A 23,827-nucleotide genomic window follows, 5' to 3' on the forward strand; every position below is an offset into this window, starting at 1 on the left:
TTCACACGGTCAGTAAGCTCAGGGAGGCCTCTGCAGGCGCTCTGTAGCTCTGGCGCTGTAAACGGCCCAAATTTGGACAAGGATTCCAGCCAGATAGCGGTTTGCCCTGAACGTGAGGACGCCGTGTGTTCATGTGTCTGTTTTCCCTGTCCACACGTTTGTTGCCATAGCAACTACAGGAGATGGCCTGACTGTGTTCAATTATGAGTTTGAGGGTTTTTGGTTTTTTTTTTCTTTAATATATTGCACGAGTGGTAATTATTGTGGATTTCAAGTGTTTATCTCGAGTAATTTACTACAGTGGCTGCCTGTAAATCTGGGATCCCACAGATAATCATTTTTAACAGTTGAGCGTTTTGTTAGGAAAGCTACAGGTTCACTGGATTTATTTATTGTTTTTTCTTTGCACTCAAACTTAATGACTTTATTTATGACCCCTGCTTTACATGTCACCTCGTGTTTGATGTGAGACATTATTTAACCTCAGGCCCTTTGTGTGCACTGCATGCTCTTTTCTTCTGCTTTTATTAACTTCCTGATTTGGATTTCGACAGCATCTTCTTCCTCTCTCAGCCTTTTGATAAATGAATTGCACACAATTTATAATATTTAGGTTATAGCCTAAAAAATCTATATTATTTTGGTACTTAAAGGTGCTGAGAGAGCAAAAAAAGAAAAACAACTGCTTGTAGAGCTTGGGCCATACCTGAATGAGTTTGAAAAGGGGAAAACTTGAATGAATAAACACAGCAACAGTAATAATCCAGTTAATAATCATAAGGAAGCAATGGTTTCAGATTTTCAGTTCCAGCTCTTAAGGATCTCAGCTGTGAGGAAGAGATGCAAAATGAAGGAAGCAAGGAAGATGCATTAGCATAATGAAAATTACTTGTGGTTGTTGATTTAAACACTCGTGCTTCTAGCATGCACCCTTGGAAGGCCAGTGAACAAATGGGAGTGCTGAAATTCACAAGAAAACAAACAAAATGAGCAGCATTTTACTGCTTAGAAAACTTGTGAGAGCTATCATGGATATAGAATAAAGTTGGCAGGCCTTAAAGCGTGGTTTGCCTTCTAATGAAAAGGAAATTTGGCTTTCAGAAATGTAAATTTCCTTTTCTACATAATATGAATACTTGACTAACAAATAGAAAATGCAAATTTGTTCCTACCATGGTGCAAGTTTGCCTTCATAATCTAAGCAAAGTCACTACACCTCCCACTGTATGAGTCAGAGGATCTTAAATTAATCTCATCTGTGGAGGTGTTACTTTCATTTTAATTGTGTCATTTAGAGAGTTTGGTTTGGTGGGGGCTTCCAGAGAGAGGTTCAATAGTAGCTGTAGAAGCATCATATTGGTCTATGATGAACACTAACTGCAAAGCTGCTCATATAAATTCCAAAGCAGTCTTTGTGCTCCTGATCTTGTTTAGTGACACTCTGTGATATGTTCTTTATCCTCCTATTTTAGTGGGTGGTCTTCTTGTGTGCTGCACAGTAATGTTGCTTAATTTGGAGTGTTTGCGGTCGTTTGATGTTCAGAGTGAAATTATATTTAGGATGGGCTTGTGCACAGCCTAGAAAGTCTGTTCTGAGCTCGGACTTTGAGCAGAACAGAGTTCTTTTAATGTGAAATCCTTCTGGTTTTACTTGTTGGTTTCTCTAATTTCCCCTCAAACCAACTTGCATACCTGTTAAGGACCTCTTCCCTCCTGTCTGTAAACAAGAAACAGGCATCCTGTCTGTCACCAGCACTAAAGAATGGCAAAATCCTAATGATTGGGATTGAGTGCTGGCAATTAGAGGCGTTACATTTTCTTTCCACACAGATGTTGATTTGAAGAATTCATCATCTTCCCAGTATGCAGAGAATGTACTTTGTGTTTGTCCATGTGCATGTGTAGTTTTTGTGGTTTCAATTACTGAGGCTTACTGATTTGTCACAATACTGAACTTTCTAACTTTAGACGCTGCCAATACAGGGCCTCCAAAAAATTAAATAAATGTCTTTTTTTTTTTTTTCTAGAGGCCCTGTTTATTTGTCATAAAAACAAGACTGTGACGTGAAGGTGGTGATAGCACTGTAAGTGGGAGGAGGTGGGAATATGTGGGCACTGCAGTTTGTCAAGTTGAGGTTTAGAGCAACAAAGCACAGCTGGTATTGCTGTATTGTTACTGCAAATAATTATAATTAAATAGTTTATGCATTCAAAATCCTTTTTTTTTTTTTTTGACAGCTCTGTACTTGAAGATGTATAGCACAGCTAATCTTTTTTTCAGGTTGTGTGTTTCTACACTGTATAACTCTCAGGATAAAGTAGCAGCAAATATATGCACAGCACCCCAGTGCCCCTGTCAGCAGTACTATGCTATGTGGTATTTCTAGCACCCCTGCTATGTGCGAGCATTTTGAGAATGCTTCAGCTGCCAAAATCTCCCAGCAATGCACATGGCAACCTATCCGGGGGTGTAATGCCCTTTCCATGAGAGATGCAACTATAGCACAGGCCACCCCACTGACATAAGCACTCAAGCATGTGTGCATGTACCCAAGTGCACTTAGTCCAACACAGTCAAGAGGTTGTGGCCTTATTTGTTTTCTCCCCATTTCTCCCCTGTCTCAGGCATGCATAGATGACAATGTCGACATGGTGACTTTCCTGGTGGAGCATGGAGCCTGCATCAACCAGCCTGATAACGAGGGCTGGATCCCCCTCCACGCCGCAGCTTCCTGTGGATACCTAGACATAGCAGAGTGAGTATCAAGAGGCCTTTTTGGCGCTAGTATCTATTTCACCAGGTTTGATTTCTGCCGACTCATCCTCACTTCCTGTTTTGTTTTGTGCTGCAGATATTTTGTAACTGCTGAACTACTCCCTGAACCTTTTGTGCAAAGTTTTCGTTAAAATTTCTAGACTGTGAGGCACAAAGTGACTTTAGGGCTGGCCTAGCAGTTTTCTTATCATGCATCGTCTCTGTACAGCTGGATACAGCTATGTGCATGAGATGATAATATAAGTGATATCTGATTACATTAACACCAAGAGCAAAAAAATTCCCTGACAGTGTTTAGAGCAGTCTGAAACCGGAGCTTTTAGCTTGCATGATATACTTGTGCACATCCTCATCTCGTTAGTGGAAACTGTGACAAGGTTTAATATGAACATCAAATATTGTACCTGAGTGTATATGTGACAGACATTAAGGAAACTCAAAATGGGTTCACTTAACGTTGCATGTGTGCCTTTCTGTTGTTATATCTGGCACTGTGTTGACTAATATTTGGCAGTCCTTTAAGCTGATGGAGAGTTTTCTTTATCTGAGCTGCACCTGCGGACAAAGGGTATCATTTACTGTACAGATTCAGGGGTTTTCCTCGCTCAGGGGTTGAATACACCCATTTGCACATTGCATGTTCTGTTTGACTGAGACCTCTGAACTGAACCAAAAAATAAAATCATCTTTATTACAATGATTCTAATTTATTTATTTATTTTTATTTTTTTGGCTCTGGTTAAAATCTCCATTGGGGGGGGTGTTCATGAAAAAAACCTAACCCCCTTGAGACTCATTTGTAATTGGGCAATGGAAATAAAATTGATTGAACGACGTCATCCTAAATGACTGCCAGCTGGTGGGTTGTTGACCCATGATGCCATTTCAGAAGGTGTGCCAGAATCAAAATGCCAAGAACCAATCATAGCCTGTACAACAGTTCTCATCACATTTGGACAGCAGCAGCAGCCCATCTGATAACTCGCACATTGTTACTGTGATGTAATCAAATATGGAGAGATCAGGGTCACCTGCTGTATCTGGAATCAAACTCTGAAGTTTCACTCAAGTATTTTCTTGGTCATAGTGTTTTTTCAACTGAGAAGACTGCTCATAGGGCAGAGATGTTATCATAGGATATTTAAACTAGCTAAAGGGGGCTGATGGAGCTCAGTCGTGCTCATTGTTCAGCTTATTGAGAGAGTGCTATGACCTGCTTTATTTGTGTTGCATTACAGGAACCTGGCTAAGAATGTATTCCTCACTGCTGGTGTTTTCCCAAAGTTTACAAACAGCCATCAGAGGAAAAACATCTTACGTTAGCCATTTAACTGACCTGCCCAAATTTTCTTCTCAGAGCAGCAAAATCTGCATTCGGCTGGCCTCATGAACTTGACATCAGCACAGAAAACAAGAAGCTTTCTGTTGTCACATTTTGAAGCAAAAGGTCAAGTGCCCATCCTCATACTAGTGACTAATGGAGACATGATGTCACGGAGAGAAACTTGTCAACCTGATGTGGGCGGTGAGCTCTCAGTAGACCCATTTTAATCCCAGGATCTTCATTGACAACAACGGGAACTGCAAAGCAGGGCTGGATCTGGCCCTAGACGTGACCACAGGCTTCTAATTGTAGGCTTGGTTCAAAAGCTCCAGACCGCAAAGCCATGAAAACTAGTAAAGCCAACCTAAAATAGGCAGAATAGAAAGTCCAATCAAAAAGAGATAAAAACCTTGACATGTAACTGTGGTGTAAGTCAGCAGTTGCTATTTTAGGGGGGTGGGAATTGGATTGTGCATGTTTAAAGTCTAATGAGAAGGCCTTGAACTGTGCCACAGTTTTAATTTGAGGCAGCTGAACTCAAGACGTAGAATGGTTAACATATTTCGAATGACTATTGAGAGTAGTATTTAAAATGTAACCAAGTAGACATGAATGCAGAGTTAAATTGTGTTCTTTATAGAAGGTTTCATGGCCAAAACCTTGATCTTCCTGGAGAAACATATCTGCTTGAAGCGTGTCCTTTGAGATGATACGAGAGCTCAGAGATGCTGCTTATGTTGTGAGAAAGAAGAGAGAGGAGGTGTACGGCCCAAAGAACAGTCCCATCAGTGACGTGGCAGTATTATACTGTGGGGATGCTTCAGTGCATCTCCAACTTAGAATCTTGTCCAGGTGTCTTCCAGCAGATCTGTTGCTCCTGGTGAAGAACTGCCTTCAGAAGAACATATTGGCCTACAAAAAGCTCTGACTTGACTCGTATTGAGAAATCTGTGGGCCAAAGTGAAGGCCAAGGTCCATGCCAGACCAGTTCATCCTTCAAATCTGGAGAAACTAGAAAGATAGGCCAGAAATCGGGGCACGTGTGTGGGACTTGTTGAAAACTACAACGAACGACTACAGACAGTTAACCAGTAAAAGGACACACAGTTGACTGTTAGCATCAAGCGTGCCAATAATTTTGAACCTGTTAGTTCTGGGTTTTTGGATGTGCTCTGTTTAGCAATAGAGCAAATTTATTTTGCTGAAAGGTGATCAGTCATTATGGAAGGAAGTCTTCTCAGAATGGAAATGCTTCATCGTCAGTGACCAGTTATTTTGCAGAAAAATGTTTGTTACTACATGTGGACCTGGGTTTTGCCACTCCTCGCCATCCCTACATTCTTAGCTTGTTAGGTGTGGTTTGTTCACTGTGTTTGCATAGCAGGAAGAGGACCCAATACAGTTTAAAAACACACCATGATGTCAAGGTCATGACTGTCTAAACTGGAGACACAGGTTGTGGTGTAGCTGTTGGCTAATGTTGGCACCGAACCAAGAAAAACATTGCACATGTCTCATTTTGAACCGTTTACTCATTTGTTCAAGGAGGGGACTTTTGCCTTTAGCCTATTTTCAAACCCTTGAGAGCTAAAGTTGACCGCAACCTTTAATACAGCTGATACTTGCAGTTTAAAGATTGCTCTGAAAAATATTCTGTTGCCACTAGTTTAACTCTTTTGTGGTGTTTTTTTGTTTCTTTTGTGATGTTTTGTGTTGTAGGTATCTCATCAGCCAGGGTGCCAGTGTAGGAGTTGTAAACAGTGAGGGCGAGACGCCTTTGGACATTGCAGAAGAAGAGGCAATGGAGGAGCTCCTGCAGAATGAGATCAACCGGCAAGGTACAGTATTACAGTAATGTTGAACTTTGCTCTCCTAGTTTGTAGTAATATTATTGATGCAGAAGTTAACCCTTTTATATAGTTTTACAATAAGTCCTTTTGTTTTTAGTCTACAGTAGCTCTAATCTTACTATCCCACACCCCACGTAAATAAAACAAAAGCGAACAACCAAAACTGGATAATCTGCTTTTAGTGTCTCTTGGCAAATATTAATTATCTGGCACAGAGCTATGGAGATTAATTTAGCCCTTAGCAGGCCACTTGTTAAGGCCTGAACGACTCCGTAGTCAGTCTTTTGGCTTAGAGGACAAGGCATTGCTCCTCCTTTCACCACTCTTTTTTTTTTTTTTTTTTTTTTTTTAAAAAGCAAATTGAACATATGGCTCGTTAATATCAATGTCCATCAAAATTTGTGGCAGACTTTACACAGACGATTATTGTCTCCAGGTAAAAACTCCACCAGAATACCTGCACCTCCAGTCTCCAGCCATGACAAATAAATCAGCCAACAGTTTGTAGTGTTTCCGCGATTGTAGTGATTGATGGTGCAGCGCAGGACCCAAATGAAAGAAAGAAAGAAATGGAGACAGATGGATGTTGAGCTTTTGGTTGCTGAAGTTTAGTGTCTGCACACTGTAAGTGCCTCATAGTTGAGCACTGTTGTTTGTTCCAACTTAATCATGTGATGTCTAGAAACAGGCCTGCTGACATGCTGAAGGTAACATAGCAGCCAGGGGCCCCATTTGTATTCATGCATGTATGAGTATGTTTTCAAATAGGATCTAAATTCTCACTGGGTGTCAGTCGCCTGCTGTTTTCCACTTGCCTGTTTGACTGAAAAACTTACATAATATAGAAGTGTGATCCACTTGTGTTATGAGCAGTCGTGATGATTCAAAAGCAAAACGTCAGGTGTTACTATTTTTGGCCAGGGCGCTCTTGATGAAAGGCCTTTCCCTGTGGTGAGGGGCCATGCACAGACGCACTAACTGGCCCCAGGCCAGAGGGGGTGCTCCTCGGCTTCACTAATAAAGCCTGGCTAGCTTGCTGTTCTCTTAGGTACACATCGTGGTTAAGGTGCATGAATATTATATATATTTGTATTTTACTAAAGGTGGTGCTTGGTCCAACTTAGAAAGGATTAACTTTTAAAGTTATTAAAGGAAATTTTAGAGGACATTTTCCTCATGACTGCATTATGGGGCAAAATTGGATATTTCTCATCACATCTTGGCATACATTAATAATACTGGCGGGCGTATTCTCAAGGAAATGTCTCAAATTAATCTGCCTATCTACACCTTTCTTGATCCAGGCACTCAACTCATGCATGGTGTGGAGTAAATTTTTAGTCTTGGAGGACGTATGCAGTCTTGGACCACTTTAGTTAATAGTTTGCACTGAGGTTCAAAATTCAAACCTTACACAGGTAGTCAGTTTGTGCAAGTGCGTAGACTTGCACAAATTTCAGGTGTTAAGTTGCCCCTCTAACAGTGTGTAGAGGATAAGTCTTTCTGAGCTGTCAGTCTCTGTTCTGTTTAATTCAGGATTCAAATATTTGACAGCTTGTGGCATCCAGTGATAATTGAGCCTAGAGCGCTGTTTGCGCCATATTATGTAATGTCAGGGGAGTTTGCACCCACCCAATCCTCAGGTGTCTTGGCCAGTGGCTGCTGTCAGTTTCGATTTGCCCGATGGATGATGGATGCAATGCCTGGTTCATCCTCACACTGCCTCCCCTACAATCATTGCACATTTCAGTCTTTTTTTAAACCAGATTACTGAATACATTTTCGATATGTGGATATTATGAATTTAATTATGAACACAGTCTTGCATAAAGTGCTTGCAAGATTAAAACTCAGCTGCAAAGTGAATTTGCAAAGCTGAAGGCAGCTGCAGACAATCCACAGCTCAGCCCTTTATGCTAGAGGTAGGGCGGGCAGCATTATGCAACCAGCTGTTGTGTAACGCTTCTGTATGTTTGTAATGTGATTTTTCTCCTCGCAAAGAGATGCCAGTCATGAGGTTAAACTTGTTAGCGATTGACCGTAGTTTCGCCTTTGCAGGGACAACCCTTCCATGCTCTCCTTGACCCTGATTGGGCCAATGATTTGCGTGCGCTGCCATCTTCCTTGTGTTCTCCATCAGCTGCAGCAAGCAAGCTGCTGCCTGTCCTTGTAATGGCCTGAAAGTGGACAGCCTCACAATTGATTCAAGGTCCTGTTAGCATAAGAAGAGAGGAATGTGGATTTAGCTGGCAGCAGCTTTTCTTCAGATGAAAATGTAGCCTGATTTCTTTTGACTTGTCTTTACATTTACTTGTTGGGTTTTTGGTTGCTTCGGTGTGTGCTTCTGTAAAGTTGTCTTTTTGGGTTCACCACACAAACTCTTGGTCAAGTGGTAACGGGGCAAAGTGGGACACGATGCCTTTTTTGGTGTAGTGGACTTTCTCTTTATCTTGTTGTTGCTCAGGTAGAAGATGTGCTGTTCCCTTGTAAAAACTGAACGTTGAACTGCTGCCAACTCTTCCACTCGCCTCTTGTTCTGTAGTCCTACTTGGCCATTTTACTCCCTGCTTTTTATAGACACAGTGCCGGCTCCTTCCCTGGAGATTATGGGTGGTTGCCCTGCCTGACCTGTCCCGATTCCCAAGATTAACACAGTGGTTTTTGGACCTTTTTCTTTTCAGAAGGAATAAAAGTTTTACCACCAACATTTTTTTTTTTAAATCACTAATTAATAACTCCTGTTTTCTTCGTTTTCCATAAATAAGTCATACTTAATCAACTTGATTTAACTCCCCTGGTAGCCCATAGGACTACCAGCAGTTCCCAAGCCTCAGTTGGTTCACCTCTTCATTGACCAAACCAACCTAATGAGGTTTAGATTTGTTCTAAACACTGGAAAAAAGGCAAAGTCTGATTAATGTTACCTTCTTGGTTCAGGACACTTCCAGGTAGATATTGCCTAGAAAGTTATGCACTTTTGTAGTGCATTACCTTTTGGCCATTTTAATCAGTGTTAAAGGGCTGATATTTATTTAAAGAGTAAAAACAGTGACATCATTTTATTAGAAATGTCAGGTCAGAGAAGGACACAACGACAGTGAGTCAACAGGCCCAGTCTTGGTCCTAAAGCTGCTCTTTTTGACATAAAACTTTGAAAGCCACTTTCTTCCTGTTTAGTTTCACTTTCTTAGAATTTAGCTTACTAATCCTCTCAATGTCCAACATAATTATCTGTGCCATGTTGGTTTTCTGTGGTACATTTAATATGACTGAAAAAGATACGGACAGATTTGCATGCACATTTTAGCTGCATCTACACAGTAACCAATCCACAATGACTTTGTGGCCAGAGATGATAGAAAGTTACTGACATTAAGTTAGGCCAGAAAGAAAAACACTGACAATGTAGAGTGAGCAGATCCCGTGATAAACTTTGTGGTGAGACACTGAAGGGACTATCAATGAGAGTGCACGATACTGGTGATTGATACATCACAGATTAGAAAACACATTAGAGCGTACCCTAGGCAACCGGGGCCTTAAATGTCCACCAGCGACCAGCCATCGTTTTCAAAGCGATGCAGGATGAGCGACTTGCTCCATGTGTGGACACTGGTTTAGAAATCATTAACCACTTGGATTTTTGGAATAATTCTTTCCCAGGTGCAAGATTTATTGGGCATTTTGTCTTATACCTTTACAAAATATTAGTAAATTACAATGCAAAATGTTAGATGTTGCTCATAATAATCCAGAGTTGGGAGGGTTGCTAGAACTTAATGTAAATCGCATTTTGCAGAATTTAAGTCTTTGTCAGTATGGTAAAATTTGTCAACACATTATGCATATATGTAGTCTGAGCCTCTGATGTCTACATAAATGAGTCAGTTGCCTTTCCAAAGTGTTTGTTGCAACAGATGTTATAATCCAAACACCCCATATGTTGTAATTATTGAAAATATGAAATTGATACCAAAACTAGTTTTTATTGTTCACTTTTTGTTTCATTTTTATTAGTGTGAAATGAGTAAGTGTACTCGGGGAAAACTACATTAAACCACTAACAATGAGCTTTAAGTATCTCGGAGATTCACATGTCCTGCATTGTGTAAAGTAAATATTCAGCCTTAGGGTTGGAAACGCACAGTCTTGGACCGCTCTTGTTTCAGCTTGTGTTGAGTTTGGGTTCTTTTCTTTTCTTTCTTTCTTTTTTCTATGATATTTAATACTCATTGACCCATTATCAGAAACGTGAAAGAGTGGAAACCAATTCACTGTGTCTGTGTCTGGCGAACTTTGTTTAGGAAACAAATGTCCTTCACATGCTCCTCTCCAGCTAGCTGAAGCTAAACCTCCGGGTAAACGTAGACTTTTCCTCTGACTGCCCTTTCCTCATGGCAGATTTGCAGACACAGATGTCCTTTCATTGCTTTAAAAAGCTTGAGGTCTTAAATCATTCTACGCTGTCAGGAAATGAGTGGTGATGTTTCCCTGGGTGCAGAACAAAAACCTAGAAGACCAGCTGAAGTTTTGGCTCCTGCCCCAGACCCTTTTTTGGATCATTGTTTATACAGTTCTTTGTAGTTATCTCTCACAGATCGTGCAGCAGAGCATTTCACACAGTCTTGCGCTCCAACCAGGTGTCATCAAGACAGTACAAGCGTGTCAATACAGGCTGTTCTGCATGCAGCATATAGCTTCAACATATTGAGCCACTTGCCGGCTGGAGTGTTCGCAGCCGCCGTTGTATTGTTAAATTGACAGATTATTGGCACAAAGCTGTTCCCTAGAGCAGATGAAATGGCTGACACCAGAGCATGGCAGAACCATGTTGTCTAGTTCCCTTCATAGAAAGTTTCTAACAATGAAATGCAACAGTGCCCGGCTTGATAAAAGTGCAGTTTGAAAATGCCTAAAAATTCATCTCATTCATCAGAGCTGAAATATTTTGTTTTGTCTTTGCTGTAATCTAGAGCAGTGCTGGCAAACTTGGTGAAAAGTTCATTCAGCTCAAGCCATTCAGATATTACATTAGGTCCTCAAAAGGACAGACCAATACAAGAGATTTAAGTGTATGCATAGGTGCATTTGTTTCAATATTAAAAAGATGTTTTCAATATAAAAGGAACAAGGCGGACTTCACACCTCAACTTTTTCAGCTGATATCTGTCACTTATGTTCATCAGTTAGAGTAGGCTAATCTGAGAAATGTGAAAGCTGCACCTTTGCTACACAGCTGTGGTCCCTTTGACGCACAGTATATGCTATTGTGAATTACACTGGCTACATTATCCCTATTAAGGGGCGCGGAATTGAACAAATATTCAACATTTGCATTCTGCACAGCTTGCGAGAGAGACAGCCGCTATTAGTAATGCTTTCTCCTCTCCCCCCAACAACTGAATATGAATAGGTCACTAATGCAACCTGTTCCAAACATTTGCATACCTTACTCTGGATGTAAACAAGTAGAAGTCATAAATATCTTGATCTAATTGGGTCTTGTTCTCTCTCTAGGTTCATTGCTGCAGCAGGCAGCTTGTTCCTAAGTAGCAGGTAATCCCTGGGTGTCTGTCTGTACATTATCATGCTTCTCCATTTCAACAGGGGTTGATATCGAGGCAGCCCGGAAAGAGGAGGAGCGCATCATGCTGAGGGATGCCCGGCAGTGGCTCAACAGCGGCCAGATCCAAGACGTGCGGCATACAAAATCTGGAGGAACGGCGCTTCATGTAGCCGCCGCAAAGGGATACGTCGAGGTTTTAAAGTAAGCAGTAGCCCTCAGACGGTAGAACAGTTGGAGCACGCTTTGGTGCATAAAGTGTCTCCTGTATGTTACTTTATTTGAACACTATTTATAGTAAAGACGGTGGTGATGCCTAGCCTCATCGGTAATACCAGACATATCTCGGTCTCTGCATCTTGTCATCTTGCCTTGTTCTGACATCGTCACTGCGGGTTGTTAATACAGTTGCACTGCTCAAGGATAGAAACCGCAACCGCCTGTCCATCTGGTCTGGGAAGCCAGCCAGCACACTCTGCTGCCATAGATAGCTCTAAGATCTCTGATGTTTAGCACAACTACCGTACACGGGACAGAGATCCAAATGTTTTCCCCATCATGGCAGATTTATTGGCTGAAATATTTGCTAGCCTCACCGAGCTTTGCTAAGGGATGACTAAGATTTTCAGATTACGTCTCTGTTTTTTCGGGGAATCTGTATCTCATAAAAGTGACCTGGGGTTACGATACTGACGCACATGTTAGGAGCTCGAAGCCTAGCAACACTTTGAAAAATCAGTTTACAGAATGAAATCCGTCATTCACTCCACACATTCACTCTCCCTATGTCTTCCTTGTAGGCTTTTAATCCAAGCAGGGTATGATGTAAATATTAAGGACTATGATGGCTGGACTCCTCTACATGCAGCAGCACACTGGGGCAAAGAAGAGGCCTGTAGGATACTGGTTGAGAATCTATGTGACATGGACATCATGAATAAAATGGTGAGGAACTAGAACTAGAAGCAGTCATTAGGTTATGTGCTGTCTTTAACTCTTACGTGTTTCCCTTCAGGGTCAGACTGCTTTTGATGTAGCAGATGAAGACGTTCTGGGATACTTAGAAGAACTACAGAAGAAACAAAATCTGGTGAGTCACTTTGGCACCTGAACAAAATTCTTGAAAGATTCCAAGAAACCATTTTGTTACGGGAAAACATGTCTTAATTTTTACAGTATAAATTCATTTTCTGTGCTGAACTCATGAGTGTCTTGTTATTATCTTAATTCCAGCTGAGGAGTGAGAAGAAAGATGTTAAGAAATCTCCTCTGATTGAAACAACCACCACTGGGGACAACAATCAATCACTGAAGCCTATCAAGAGGTAACTTTTTAACTGAATCACAAAAGCAAAGGTATGACGATACCTTTGGGAGAACGATCTCACTTTGACAAGTGGGATTGTTCTCTGTAAAGTTTTTTTGCTTTCATGTATGAGAGTAGCTTCTTATACTTCCTGCAATTGGCCGAAAGTCAAACTGTCTAAAGCAGGGGGTGAAGGAAAATTGCATTGCATTGCTTATCTGTGAGCCCTACTCTCCACTGATGCTGCAGTACTATACTAACAGTGTTAAATTTGTGTTTTTTAGCAAAGAAACGCTGCTTCTGGAGCCCGAGAAGAGCGCTCCTCGCATCGAGACCTTAGAGCCAGAGAAAGTGGATGAAGAAGAGGAGGGTAAGAAGGATGAATCAAGCTGCTCTAGTGAAGAAGAGGAGGAAGAAGATTCAGAATCAGAGACTGAAGCAGGTATTGTATGATTTTTATGTTAGACTTGTGGTGTTTTGGCTATAATCTTGAGCCAAAACTTTAATTATGAACCACCAATTTCATTCTGTAATTTCTGGGCCTTTTATACTTACTCTGCATGTTGGTCAAGAAACCATATCGGGACTATTCTCACCTGCTTGTGTTTTTATTTTTTTGAACCTCAGCAGAAAAGAGCAAGCCCTCAGCAGCAGTGAGCAACAGCACAACGCCAACCAGCGTCACGGTGTCTTCTCCAACTAGCCCAACTAACCAGGTGACGACCCCCACTTCACCAGTTAAAAAGGTACGACCGGGGAACTCTTTGCCGTCCTGCCCTGTCTGGAGAAAGGGGATGGGGGAGCTAACAGACCTGTCACACATTTGACATTTGCGGAAGTCAGACACTGCAGCCCAGCCATCACATAATCGTGTCGCCGTCCTACCCTCAAATGCCCTCCCGCTGTTTCATGAAGCTCCAACACATTAGTTCTACCGAGACGTGGTTGTTCCTCATTATGTACACAAATCAATAAAAATCCTTGTTCTCCCTTTGCAACAAAAACCTGATTTTGCAGTCAGGTGTTTACATATACAGTTTTACAGTTTAAATTAAGGAGTAATATAAATTAAAAAAAAAATGGCTCTCTCTGGCTTGAATGAGGACATAAATGTAAGTGGCTTTTAACAAACATGGCAACAGGATAGGGACGGTTGGAAAATTCTGCAGTATAGTTGTAGGTTGTTCTAAAAGTTGGAGGAAAGTGTACAGACTAATGCATTTGGGTGGTAAAAGTAAAACTAGGCCTCGAATTACAGTCATGTTCCACTTTTGAAACTGCTGCCCTCTGCTGGCAGAATAACGCCAAGCATTTATCTAAAGGGACCCTCTGAGTTTCTCCAAGGGCAGGTTTTCCTCTTTGATTCAATGGGCTGAAATATTGAACGCGTTTAAAATATTAGGAATTATTTGGTATTTACAAAAATATGTAATGTAATCATAAACTTTATTTATGTTGTGTTTTTGTCATTAGTTAGTGCTTCACAGACGCATGTTCTTGGTTCTAGGTCAAAAAAAAGAACAAAAGCAGAAGTTGTAAAAAGATGCAAGCAAACAATAAGGAAGCAAGATCGAAGTGTGAAACAAGCATGTTACACATGTAGGAGACGTTCTTAAAATTTAAATTTGAGGCAGCCAAGTCTGTGTTATGTGATGCCACCTCCAAACATGACTTTAGCCCTTGAATGAACTGAACCTTTTAAAAAAAGCAGGTTGCCTTGCCAGCAGACACCCATCTAGAGCCGTTTTTTTTCTTTTTTCTGCTTCTTCTCTTGAGATAAACTTCTTGTTCCTGTCCTTATTTGAAGCCTGTTTCTCACTCAAACCACAATGTCCTCTGTCTAATAAGTTAGCAAAGTCCAAATTCCAGTGTTTGCATCTGTCACTTATTTTGAGAACATTAATGTCAGTGAGCATTGTGTGGTGTGACTAGGCTTTAAAATGCCTGTCTTTGCTCATAAAGTGTGTTTCTTTTGCTGCTGCTTCTTATTCTGTCTCAACCTCTCTGTCTTCCTCCATGCCCTACCTCCCTCTATCTCTCTCTCTCTCTGCATCATTCTCACCCTGGGCTCTTGTCTTGGTTGGCTTTAGTTTGAATGTATTACTCCCCTCATGCCTGTGGCGGAGCCAGGCTGTCCTGCATTGTGGCGTCAAGGTTTGCGCAAAACTGGCATTTCTCTAGTGCCCAAAAAACTTATGGTGAGGCCTTGGTGTGCACCAGAGTTGTTCTGTAATCCAAATGCACCCATGCACTGATAAAGCACTAAACACTCCTAACCACTCTGACCTGATCCAGGCGATATAGGGTTTTTCCTCTAGTTTCATGACATAAACTGAACGTTTCATGCTTCACATTAAAAGCTTTCCACTGGTGATTGAACAGGATGCTTTTATTGTGAAGAGAAAAAAAAATGTAGGAAATGCATGTGAACCACAGAACAAACTGAGGTTAATTAGCAGGTAAATTGAAACTAGTTGACCATTTTGTGCACTAAGGATTTATTCTCTTATATTTTGATTACATAATTAGTATCACAATAAGTACAAAGAGGCAGTTATTGTGATTTCTTGTTAAGAAGTTGTTTAAAAAACAAAGTTAACAAAAGTTGCCGACATAATGTGGTGAAATAACTGCTGTGGTTTAGTTTCCATCGTTATGTTATCAACTGAAGATCGAGTAGGGCTCGTCGGTACAGTAAACTATCCAGGCGACAATGCTGCAGCATATGAGCCCCTGCTCCTCGTACACAGGCTGATAAAATGTGCAGCAATAACAAACTGGAATAGTTTTGATACCTGTCCCCTCCTCTCTGGTGCAATGGGGGAAAACGGTCACCTAACCGTGGATGTTCATGGCACGACAAACCACGCACAGTGGAAAAACCAAAATCGCGATTGATTGCTGCAAATGGCTGCTTTTCACCTGTCACCCTTGCATGGTGTTTCCACTTGTAATCACCAAATGCACTGTCTTAATCATGCTTTCATTTCACGTCTGTGTGACTTCTGCTGCTTGTAAACTTTTTCAGACAAAACCTCCACAGGCTGTAAGAATTACTAAGTCATCTTTTTGGAAAATGGCACATAACCAGGAGTATATTTTACAGAGTATTGAAGTCAGGAAGAGGCATACATGTTTTGTATAATTTTTTTTATTCTGATCATGTGTCACATCTGGCATGTTTTTAAAAATAATTTTCTAGGTTTCCACGTGAAATTAAAAAAACGTTAAAAAAAACTAAAATTTGCAGCCCTTATGGATTAATCCGACTTGTTTTTGACCCGTTTGACTTTTGCGTTACTCACCATGATAACTAAAAACCTCTAAACATCATTGTACTTCTAAATGGTCAACGGTGTCTTAATTAGACTGCTGTGCTTTCCTCACTCAGGTCACTCAGCCTGCTGGAAAGGTCTCAACTAAAGTGGAGGAGGAGAGGAAGGATGAGTCTCCAGCGTCCTGGCGTTTGGGTTTGAGGAAGACGGGCAGCTATGGAGCGCTAGCCGAGATCACTGCCACCAAGGAGGCGCAGAGGGAGAAGGATACCACTGGGGTGATGCGTTCAGCCTCGAGCCCTCGCCTCTCCACATCTCTGGACAACAAAGACAAGGAGAAGGTCAGAAGGGATGAAGCAGTTTTGTTTTTTGGGGGGGGTTTTGGGGTTGTGTTTTTTTTTTTTGGGGGGGTAGGCGGGGTTGCGTAGATGATTCTTAATCAAAAGGTTTTGTTTTTTATTGTGGTAACGGAGCTTTCTTGTAGCAATACCACACAGCTCCTTTACAGCTATGTCCTGCTTGTTGTGCTGCCTGCAGGAAAAGGATAAAGGAACCCGGCTTGCCTATGTGGCTCCAACCATTCCCAGGAGACTGGCCAGTACTTCGGACATTGACGAGAAGGAAAACAGGTGAATCCCTGGAGACATGTGGCTCTGTGCAAACATGCATTGGATTATGTGGCTCCTGTTGCTCACTGCTGGGTGCCCCAATGCTGTGCATGGTGTGGCCTTAAGCAGCTGCTTTTTTTGCATTTCTAATGTGCAGTGATAGATTTAGTAATCTAGAAACACATCAAGGACATTTAAAAAAAAAAAAAAATGGGCGACATATTCCTTTAGTATACATGTTACTGTGGAAACGTGGGGTACGATTCTAGCTTGTGGTTTCCCAGGGACTCTACTGCTCTGATACGTAGCGGCTCCTACACCCGGCGACGCTGGGATGACGACCTGAAGAACAGTGAAGGAAGTGCCCCCACCATCCGAACCCCCAGCTACCAGCGCAGGTTAGCCTCGGCTGTAGTACAAACCTCTGCCACAACTTTCCACCCCCATCTCGTCGTGTTGATCCATCATATGGGTGCCTTTCATAGCTTTGAAACCAAATTAACTGTGTAGCTCATCAATAGTGAATTTATCAGTCACCTTAAGGGAAATTTGCTTTTAGTTATGTCATCAGAGATGTGTATGTACATGCTTCCATTTGCAGCAGCTACTCTGAAAGCCATGCAAATGAGCCCAACGCCTCTCTGTCACCGCCAAAGAGTCTTTTGCATGACTCTACTTGTCCTGTCAGGTTGCTGTGCCACTGAGATATTTTTACAAGCCTCAAACAGTCTAATAAATCAATTAAATAAGAAATTCTCAGGGTTGTTTGTGGCACAGAACTTGGACATGGACTTGTGCTGCATTTGTATCATATGGGAGAAATGCTGGCTGTGAGCCACTAATGAAATCACTGAAGTTTCAGGCTGTAAAAGCTGCTTTGGAGCTTGTTGTTTCTTGCATTTCTGAGTTTCGATGTTTCCAACCAAGACATCTAATTAAATCTAATTCTGAAAAGGGGGGAAATGGTAAAGATCTCCCAACAATTGGATGATTTTAGATGTATCTCATCCTACTTTAACTCCTGAACAGTGCTTTATATTCTCCAGCTACTCCCAAATGAGATGAATGCACAAACAGTGTGTCAAAGCTTTAGAGTCTTAAATATGTATGTTTCTTGTTCTCTGCATATATATATGTCTGTATGTGTGCGCCTTCACCGCTAACATGCCTCTCTCGCCCACCTGCCTGCCAACACGCTAGCACTTCCCATACGCTAGCGCTAGGGCGGAGCGGCAGCACGCGGGACGTGCCAGCCAAGTCTTCGTCAACCTCCAACTTGGACCCTAACACCTGTAATACTAAACCCTGGCAGCCACCCACCTCCCACTACCCGTCTTACAGCATTTACCGCAGGTACACCAGCCTCACCGAGGCTCTCTACAAACACCTGTCCTCTCTCACTTTCTGCATCTCTGCTCGGCTGGAGTGACCACCTTGTGTTTTGTGTTCGCTGTTATATTAAATGTCTTAATTGATGTTGGAAGGCTTTTTATTTATCTGCTGGTTACAACTTTCAGTAAAGTTAGAATTGTGGTTTAAAACATGATTAATGGTGATCGACTACATTTACCACCATATAGTTGTGCATTACTCCAGTACAAGGAGAAGAACATATTAGCATCTTCAAGTGAGTAACTGTTTCTTGTTGGGATCAGTGTAGGCATCCCGCGTGTATGTAAATGGTCACTGTGAAGTTTTTCCAGACATTGATATGAAGCATGAATGTCCCAGGAACTGTTTAAAAACACTTGTCTAAGAGGAGATTTTATTTATTTATTTAAAGAGAAAAATAGAAGTCATATAAAACAAAAATTTGTTTGGATGTAGCTCCATCACTACAACTAAAAATGCCATGGTGAGACATCATCATCCGTGCCTTCTTAACAAGAATCACTACTCCCACCTAATGTGCCTTCACCATCAATGCAGTGTAGTAAACTAGTTGGACACTAGTTGTTATACAGTGCAATGAAAAAGAAAAAAACAAACAAACAAAATTGATAAACTCTTGCCTTCTATCCTAATTATTAAAGTAAAAGTCGAAACGGCGATTGGCCACAATCAAACGGCTCTACTTGCATCTCATTCCATCTTGCCGGTGATCCTTTATTCTACAGCGGCTCATTTGGCAGACGGCACGAGGACTTGGGCTCCTCGACCACTTCCTCCTCCACGACCACCTCCACCTCCTCATCTGTTACCTCGCCCACGGGCCATCGTGGCCTGTACTCAAGCCTGGGCTCCTCTTCCACTCGCACTGGCTCCACCAGTCTCACCAGCAGGTACAGTTTATTTCTTTTCAGGCTGAGAAAGTCAGCTGCATCTGAATGAATGAATGAATTTATACAGTTAACATTTGAGGTCATGTACTCCTTCTTTAAACAAGCTACAAGGCAGCAATAATACTGGTCAGTTTCACCACATATTCATGTATTATATTTGTATAATATAGTTTGTCCTCTAATTTAATTGATAGTAAATTTATCATCAGGGACATGCCTAATTTCCAGAAGTTTCTCAAAGCTTGAATAGTTTATTTGCCTTTTTTCTCTTTATTATCTTTATTTTCTGTATTCAGTACTGTAGTGGAAATTTAAACACTTTATCATGTAACTACGTTTTGTTTATTTAGTTAAAATTCAGCAGCATAAGTGGTGCATACCAAAAGCCAGAGAGTAGCACCACTGTGCAACTCCTGCAAAGTGCTAAAAAAGATGGTGAGCTAACTCTCGAAGTGGTTTTATAACAAACGGTCTGACACGAACATCTGGCAGGAAAGAAAATGTATAGTAATTGGCCCTGAATTGTATATACAGGCTTAGGATTGTTGCATTTGTATTACAGCAGCTGAAAGGGAATCTGTTTAAAATGTGTGTATAAACAGGTACTGGTCAGAGGAGAGTGCAGAGAGGGAGAAGGAGAAGGAGTCGGCTGCTGTCGTCCCCACTATAAACACTGGCTCTACTACGACCACCACGTCTACCACTACCACCACTACCACTGGCACTGGCACCGAAAGACGCAGGTAAACCAAACACCTACTCAAACATCGATTTCATTAGTTTTTATTAGCTCTTTAAACTTTGAATTTTTTATTGCAATCACATCTGTGCGCAGAATTTATGGTGCTGTTTAAATGTAAGGAGACTTTCAGCATTTCCATAGACTTATTTCATGAAGAAAAGCCACCATCATTTCCATTTCTGTAGGTTTGTGTTCACTCTTAGGCTCTGTGCAGACATTCTGGGAAGGGAGTGAGAGTTTTTAAAGAGAGCTTGCACTTGCACGTGTATGTTTGAGTGGGGTCGAGTGCATGTCTTCCTGTAGCAACGCTGAAATAAGCCACCTGTCACGGTGGGAGTGGGGCCGGGCTGCTTCAGAGCCTGAACTGCTCCAGTGACTTCTCCTTATAAGGAAGGTGGGCAGAAGAAGCACATTTTCCTCAAGGCCAAGGCCCCATTCTGGGCTGAATGAGTTCATACTTTTGTGTGGCCAACAGAAGCGTGTTTCAGCCTGAGACGAGCGATTACTGTTTTATTTCCCAAATTGTGTTGCCTTTTGGGCACGAAGCTTGCGTACCGGAGCATTTAAACCTAGAGGTTTATAACTCATTTTACAACTATAACACACGAGGAAGACATTATTTTAAAAATCCTGGCTTGGAGGGGAAATGACCAAGATTTTTTTTTTTTTTTTTTTTTCCTCTTTCTCATATCTGTTCTTTGTTTCTATATTACAAATATATATCTAGCAGACAGCAGTGATTTTACAATAGCTGTTTTTAATTTCCCCTGTGAAAGTGAAGCATGGATGTCTTTTACTCCAGCCAAGCTACATTGCAGCTGACTGCTTCCTCAGTTAATATTAAACCAGAGAAAAGAAACATACCATTAGGTAAAAACACAATCACAGCAATATTGTGGAGGTAAACAGATGTGTAAGGAGGATTAATGGGTTCCATGCTTGACACTGAACAAGCCCATAGTAAAAAGAGAACCTGCTACTTTAAGTTGATACAAAGTATTAAATTGTCTTTGACACTGCACTCTTGGACTTCCCAGCACACAGTGACACCGTCTTACCTCCATCTTTATATTTAGATTTTGTGATGTGACTGCATCTTTAAAGGTTAGCAGGATCACATTAACAGGTTAACCTGTGTCACATGCATGATGATTTAGTCCAGTGTAGTCTAAATAAGAGCTGAAAACACATCAGATGAAAGCAACGCCTGGCTCTTTACATATAGTTTAAGTCTTACAGGTCGTTAAAGCTGGAGCCTGGAAGTACTTAACAAGCAAAGTGTGCTCTGATACTTTATGATAGAAATATATATTTACATTTTATTTTTTCCCTTATCACCCCAACACATTTGTATAATGTTCTTACACTCAACCAAATGCTTTCTTTTAACTTTGCTGTGTACTTTGAACCAATGTACTTGCTTGCAGATACCGCATTTCCATTGCAAGCTTGTTTTAAGGTGGAAATAAAACACTGCTAAAGTCATGCCCCATGTATTTGTGTGAGCAGGTGTGTTAATACTTTATCAGCAAATCTGTACATTTGGATGCAATTTCTGCTGATTAGAGAGAGCCTGTTTAGTAACCCGTTTCTTTACTGGATGGTAAAGAAAGCTCAGTATCATGAGGGCAAGTACGAAGAATATTTAAGTAGATTAACTTCCCCATTCAGGAGGTGCTTTTTATGTTTTTTGCTTCCTCTAAATATTTAACCTCTGTGTGTCTTTGTTTGTGTATTTTGCTTGTCTCTTTCAGGTCATACTTGACTCCAAAGCGAGATGAGGAGTCGGAGTCTCAGAGGAAAGCTCGCTCCAGACAGGCTCGACAGTCAAGGAGGTCCACCCAGGTTAGTTAAACCACATCACCTTAAATATGCTTAGTCCTCATCTCTTATGTTTGCAAAGGTGTATATTCCTTTTATTGACCCTTAACCCTGTGACCCAAAATGTCAGGCTCAACTCTGTTTTTACTACTCTTGGCTCTGTATGATGTCAGTGAGAGCAGATATCCTAATATGGCCATCTCAAAAAGCTCTGTTTGTGAACTCCACCCACCTGCTGTTCTAGCCTTGTTCTTACAAGGGCTGGCCAACCAGAAGAAAGCTGGTTTACCCGCAGGGGGGAAGGGAGCTAAAATGCAGTGATATAACTGCACTAAGACCCAGTAAATGAGTATAACATGCTGCCTTTAAACCGTTTTTTTATAATCTTATCTGTAGGAAGGGTAAATGAAATGAGAATTTGGTATTCATAGGAACATGTTTAATTTAACCTACAACTAGAGCCTCAACCAAACCACAAAAACATAACTTATGTCTCTAATCTGACTTTTTTTTTTATCCCCATCAGTTTTTGTTCTTAAATGTTGTTTTGAGTCTTCAGTTGTAGGAAACCTGCTCAAACATGATCAAAATACTCACAACTGCTCAAACTGCTAATAAGCCAAATAAAAGTGGATTCCCACATCAAAACAAATTGTTAACAAATGATGACCTCTGCATGTTCCTGGTTTGTATTGTATTTCTATGGCCACAGACTGTTCAAATAAGACCTGTTGTTCTTGTTGAGACAGCCCAGACTTTTATTTTTTGTTTGTGTACACAGGCAGCTCTTGTACCAAGAGCTCATTTTACAGAATTTGAGCTTTGTCCCTGGTTTAAAAAGAAAAATTTGCTTGGATCAGTCGACCAGTTTTTGAACTAATTAATTACCAATTCTGCAGCATGTATAGAATCTGCAAATATAAGACTAATTTTTAAAAATCATCCAAGAAATAAATTTAAAAAAGACTTTCCTTCTTCCAGGGTGTGACTCTGACTGATTTACAAGAGGCTGAGAAAACAATCGGCAGGAGTCGTACCACAAAGACTCGGGAGGAGGAGAAAGAGGAGAAGGAGAAGCAGGACAAGGAAAAGCAAGAGGAGAAGAAGGAGACTGAGACAAAGGACGATGATTACCGATATAAGTACCGCAGCTATGATGAGGTACATATTTTAAATACATATGTTTGTATTGTTATAATGTATTACTGAAACGACACAATAATTTATACCTTAAATATTACAGCTAGCCTGACCTCTTCATTTTACCCTCCTCTCTCCCAGCGGTCAAGGCCTTCATCTTCTTCCACCTCCACCATTTCCTCAGTCAGCACTGCCTCTACCCCTTCCTACTCTAGCACCATGTCCTCCAGTTCTAGCTCCCTCAACAGGCCTAACAGTCTGACGGGGATAACCTCCTCCTATAGCCGTTCCTCCAGAGATACAGAAAAGGGTGAGTGTTTTTCATATCCGATACAGGTATTGAGAAGTTTTTTAAGTTGTGGTTGTGTTTGATGAGGAAAAGTGTTCAAATTTAAACTGAATGCACATAAAAGCATGGCTGTATGTGTGTGGCAGCACTACAGGCGTCTTTAGATCTTAAACAGTCATTGCACTCTGTCAGATTTGAATTGCTCTGTAGTAAACTGGGCAAATGGATGTTTATTAATGTTGCCTCAAGGGGATTGCTAATCCCTCTTGTTTAAAACTGTGCCATCTTTGGTGAGGTGTGCTCTCACATAAAGCCATATAGGCACAGCCCGTACGTGCCTTCTGTTGTAACGGTCTCCACTGTTTTCACATGGGCCATATGCCAAATGTTGATTTAGACCATTGACACAGAAGGGGTTTGGGTTGTCTTTTAAATTAAGTACCTCTTCAATTAACAAACCAATGCATGAAGTGTCCCTGGAAAAATTGAAAGCAGCTGAAGGAAACTGTGACAGACTTGTGACCAAGGTCCCCCCCCAAATCCCCACCAAGTCAGTTTGTAATGATTCTGACTTTTATGGAGTCAACTCAACCCTTGTTGAATCTGAATGTGGGGAAAAAAAAAAAAAAAATTCAGATCAACTCAGTTTGGAACCCCGGCCGATCAGAGCAGATATCAATGGGAAACCCAAAAAACCAAGTCCAGCAGAGTAGGTATTAGTGGGGGAAAAAAAAAAACTCTGAGCAACTCTGACATCCAGAGCGAACAGTGACTCGAGCCACTGTTCCTCCATTCTCAACAGGAGCCACTTGAGGTGCTTTAGGCATCTTGTTAGGATGCACCTCCCAAGT

At 41.3% G+C, this 23,827-nt stretch overlaps 1 protein-coding gene across 7 annotated transcripts in view; it reads left to right on the top strand.

Annotated features, from left to right (window-relative positions):
- ppp1r12a (protein phosphatase 1, regulatory subunit 12A) overlaps positions 1 to 23,827 on the top strand; it is a 58,233-nt gene that overhangs the window by 23,424 nt on the left and 10,982 nt on the right. For 3 of the 7 annotated variants that reach the window (XM_039601152.1, XM_031746339.2, XM_031746343.2), the window contains exons 2-18: positions 2,626 to 2,756; positions 5,820 to 5,938; positions 11,558 to 11,717; positions 12,314 to 12,458; positions 12,529 to 12,603; positions 12,747 to 12,838; positions 13,104 to 13,261; positions 13,447 to 13,565; positions 16,211 to 16,435; positions 16,632 to 16,723; positions 16,987 to 17,100; positions 17,903 to 18,055; positions 18,820 to 18,984; positions 19,587 to 19,727; positions 21,481 to 21,571; positions 22,529 to 22,708; positions 22,829 to 22,997. In XM_039601152.1, the coding sequence (XP_039457086.1) occupies positions 2,626 to 2,756; positions 5,820 to 5,938; positions 11,558 to 11,717; positions 12,314 to 12,458; positions 12,529 to 12,603; positions 12,747 to 12,838; positions 13,104 to 13,261; positions 13,447 to 13,565; positions 16,211 to 16,435; positions 16,632 to 16,723; positions 16,987 to 17,100; positions 17,903 to 18,055; positions 18,820 to 18,984; positions 19,587 to 19,727; positions 21,481 to 21,571; positions 22,529 to 22,708; positions 22,829 to 22,997 (2,329 nt within the window). The remainder of the gene's footprint in view (positions 1 to 2,625; positions 2,757 to 5,819; positions 5,939 to 11,557; positions 11,718 to 12,313; positions 12,459 to 12,528; positions 12,604 to 12,746; positions 12,839 to 13,103; positions 13,262 to 13,446; positions 13,566 to 16,210; positions 16,436 to 16,631; positions 16,724 to 16,986; positions 17,101 to 17,902; positions 18,056 to 18,819; positions 18,985 to 19,586; positions 19,728 to 21,480; positions 21,572 to 22,528; positions 22,709 to 22,828; positions 22,998 to 23,827) is intronic. The other 4 variants (XM_031746342.2, XM_031746340.2, XM_039601151.1 and 1 more) reach the window with 4 other exon arrangements.

This window comes from Oreochromis aureus, linkage group 17, assembly GCF_013358895.1.
Source record: "Oreochromis aureus strain Israel breed Guangdong linkage group 17, ZZ_aureus, whole genome shotgun sequence".
Lineage (NCBI taxonomy): Eukaryota > Metazoa > Chordata > Actinopteri > Cichliformes > Cichlidae > Oreochromis > Oreochromis aureus.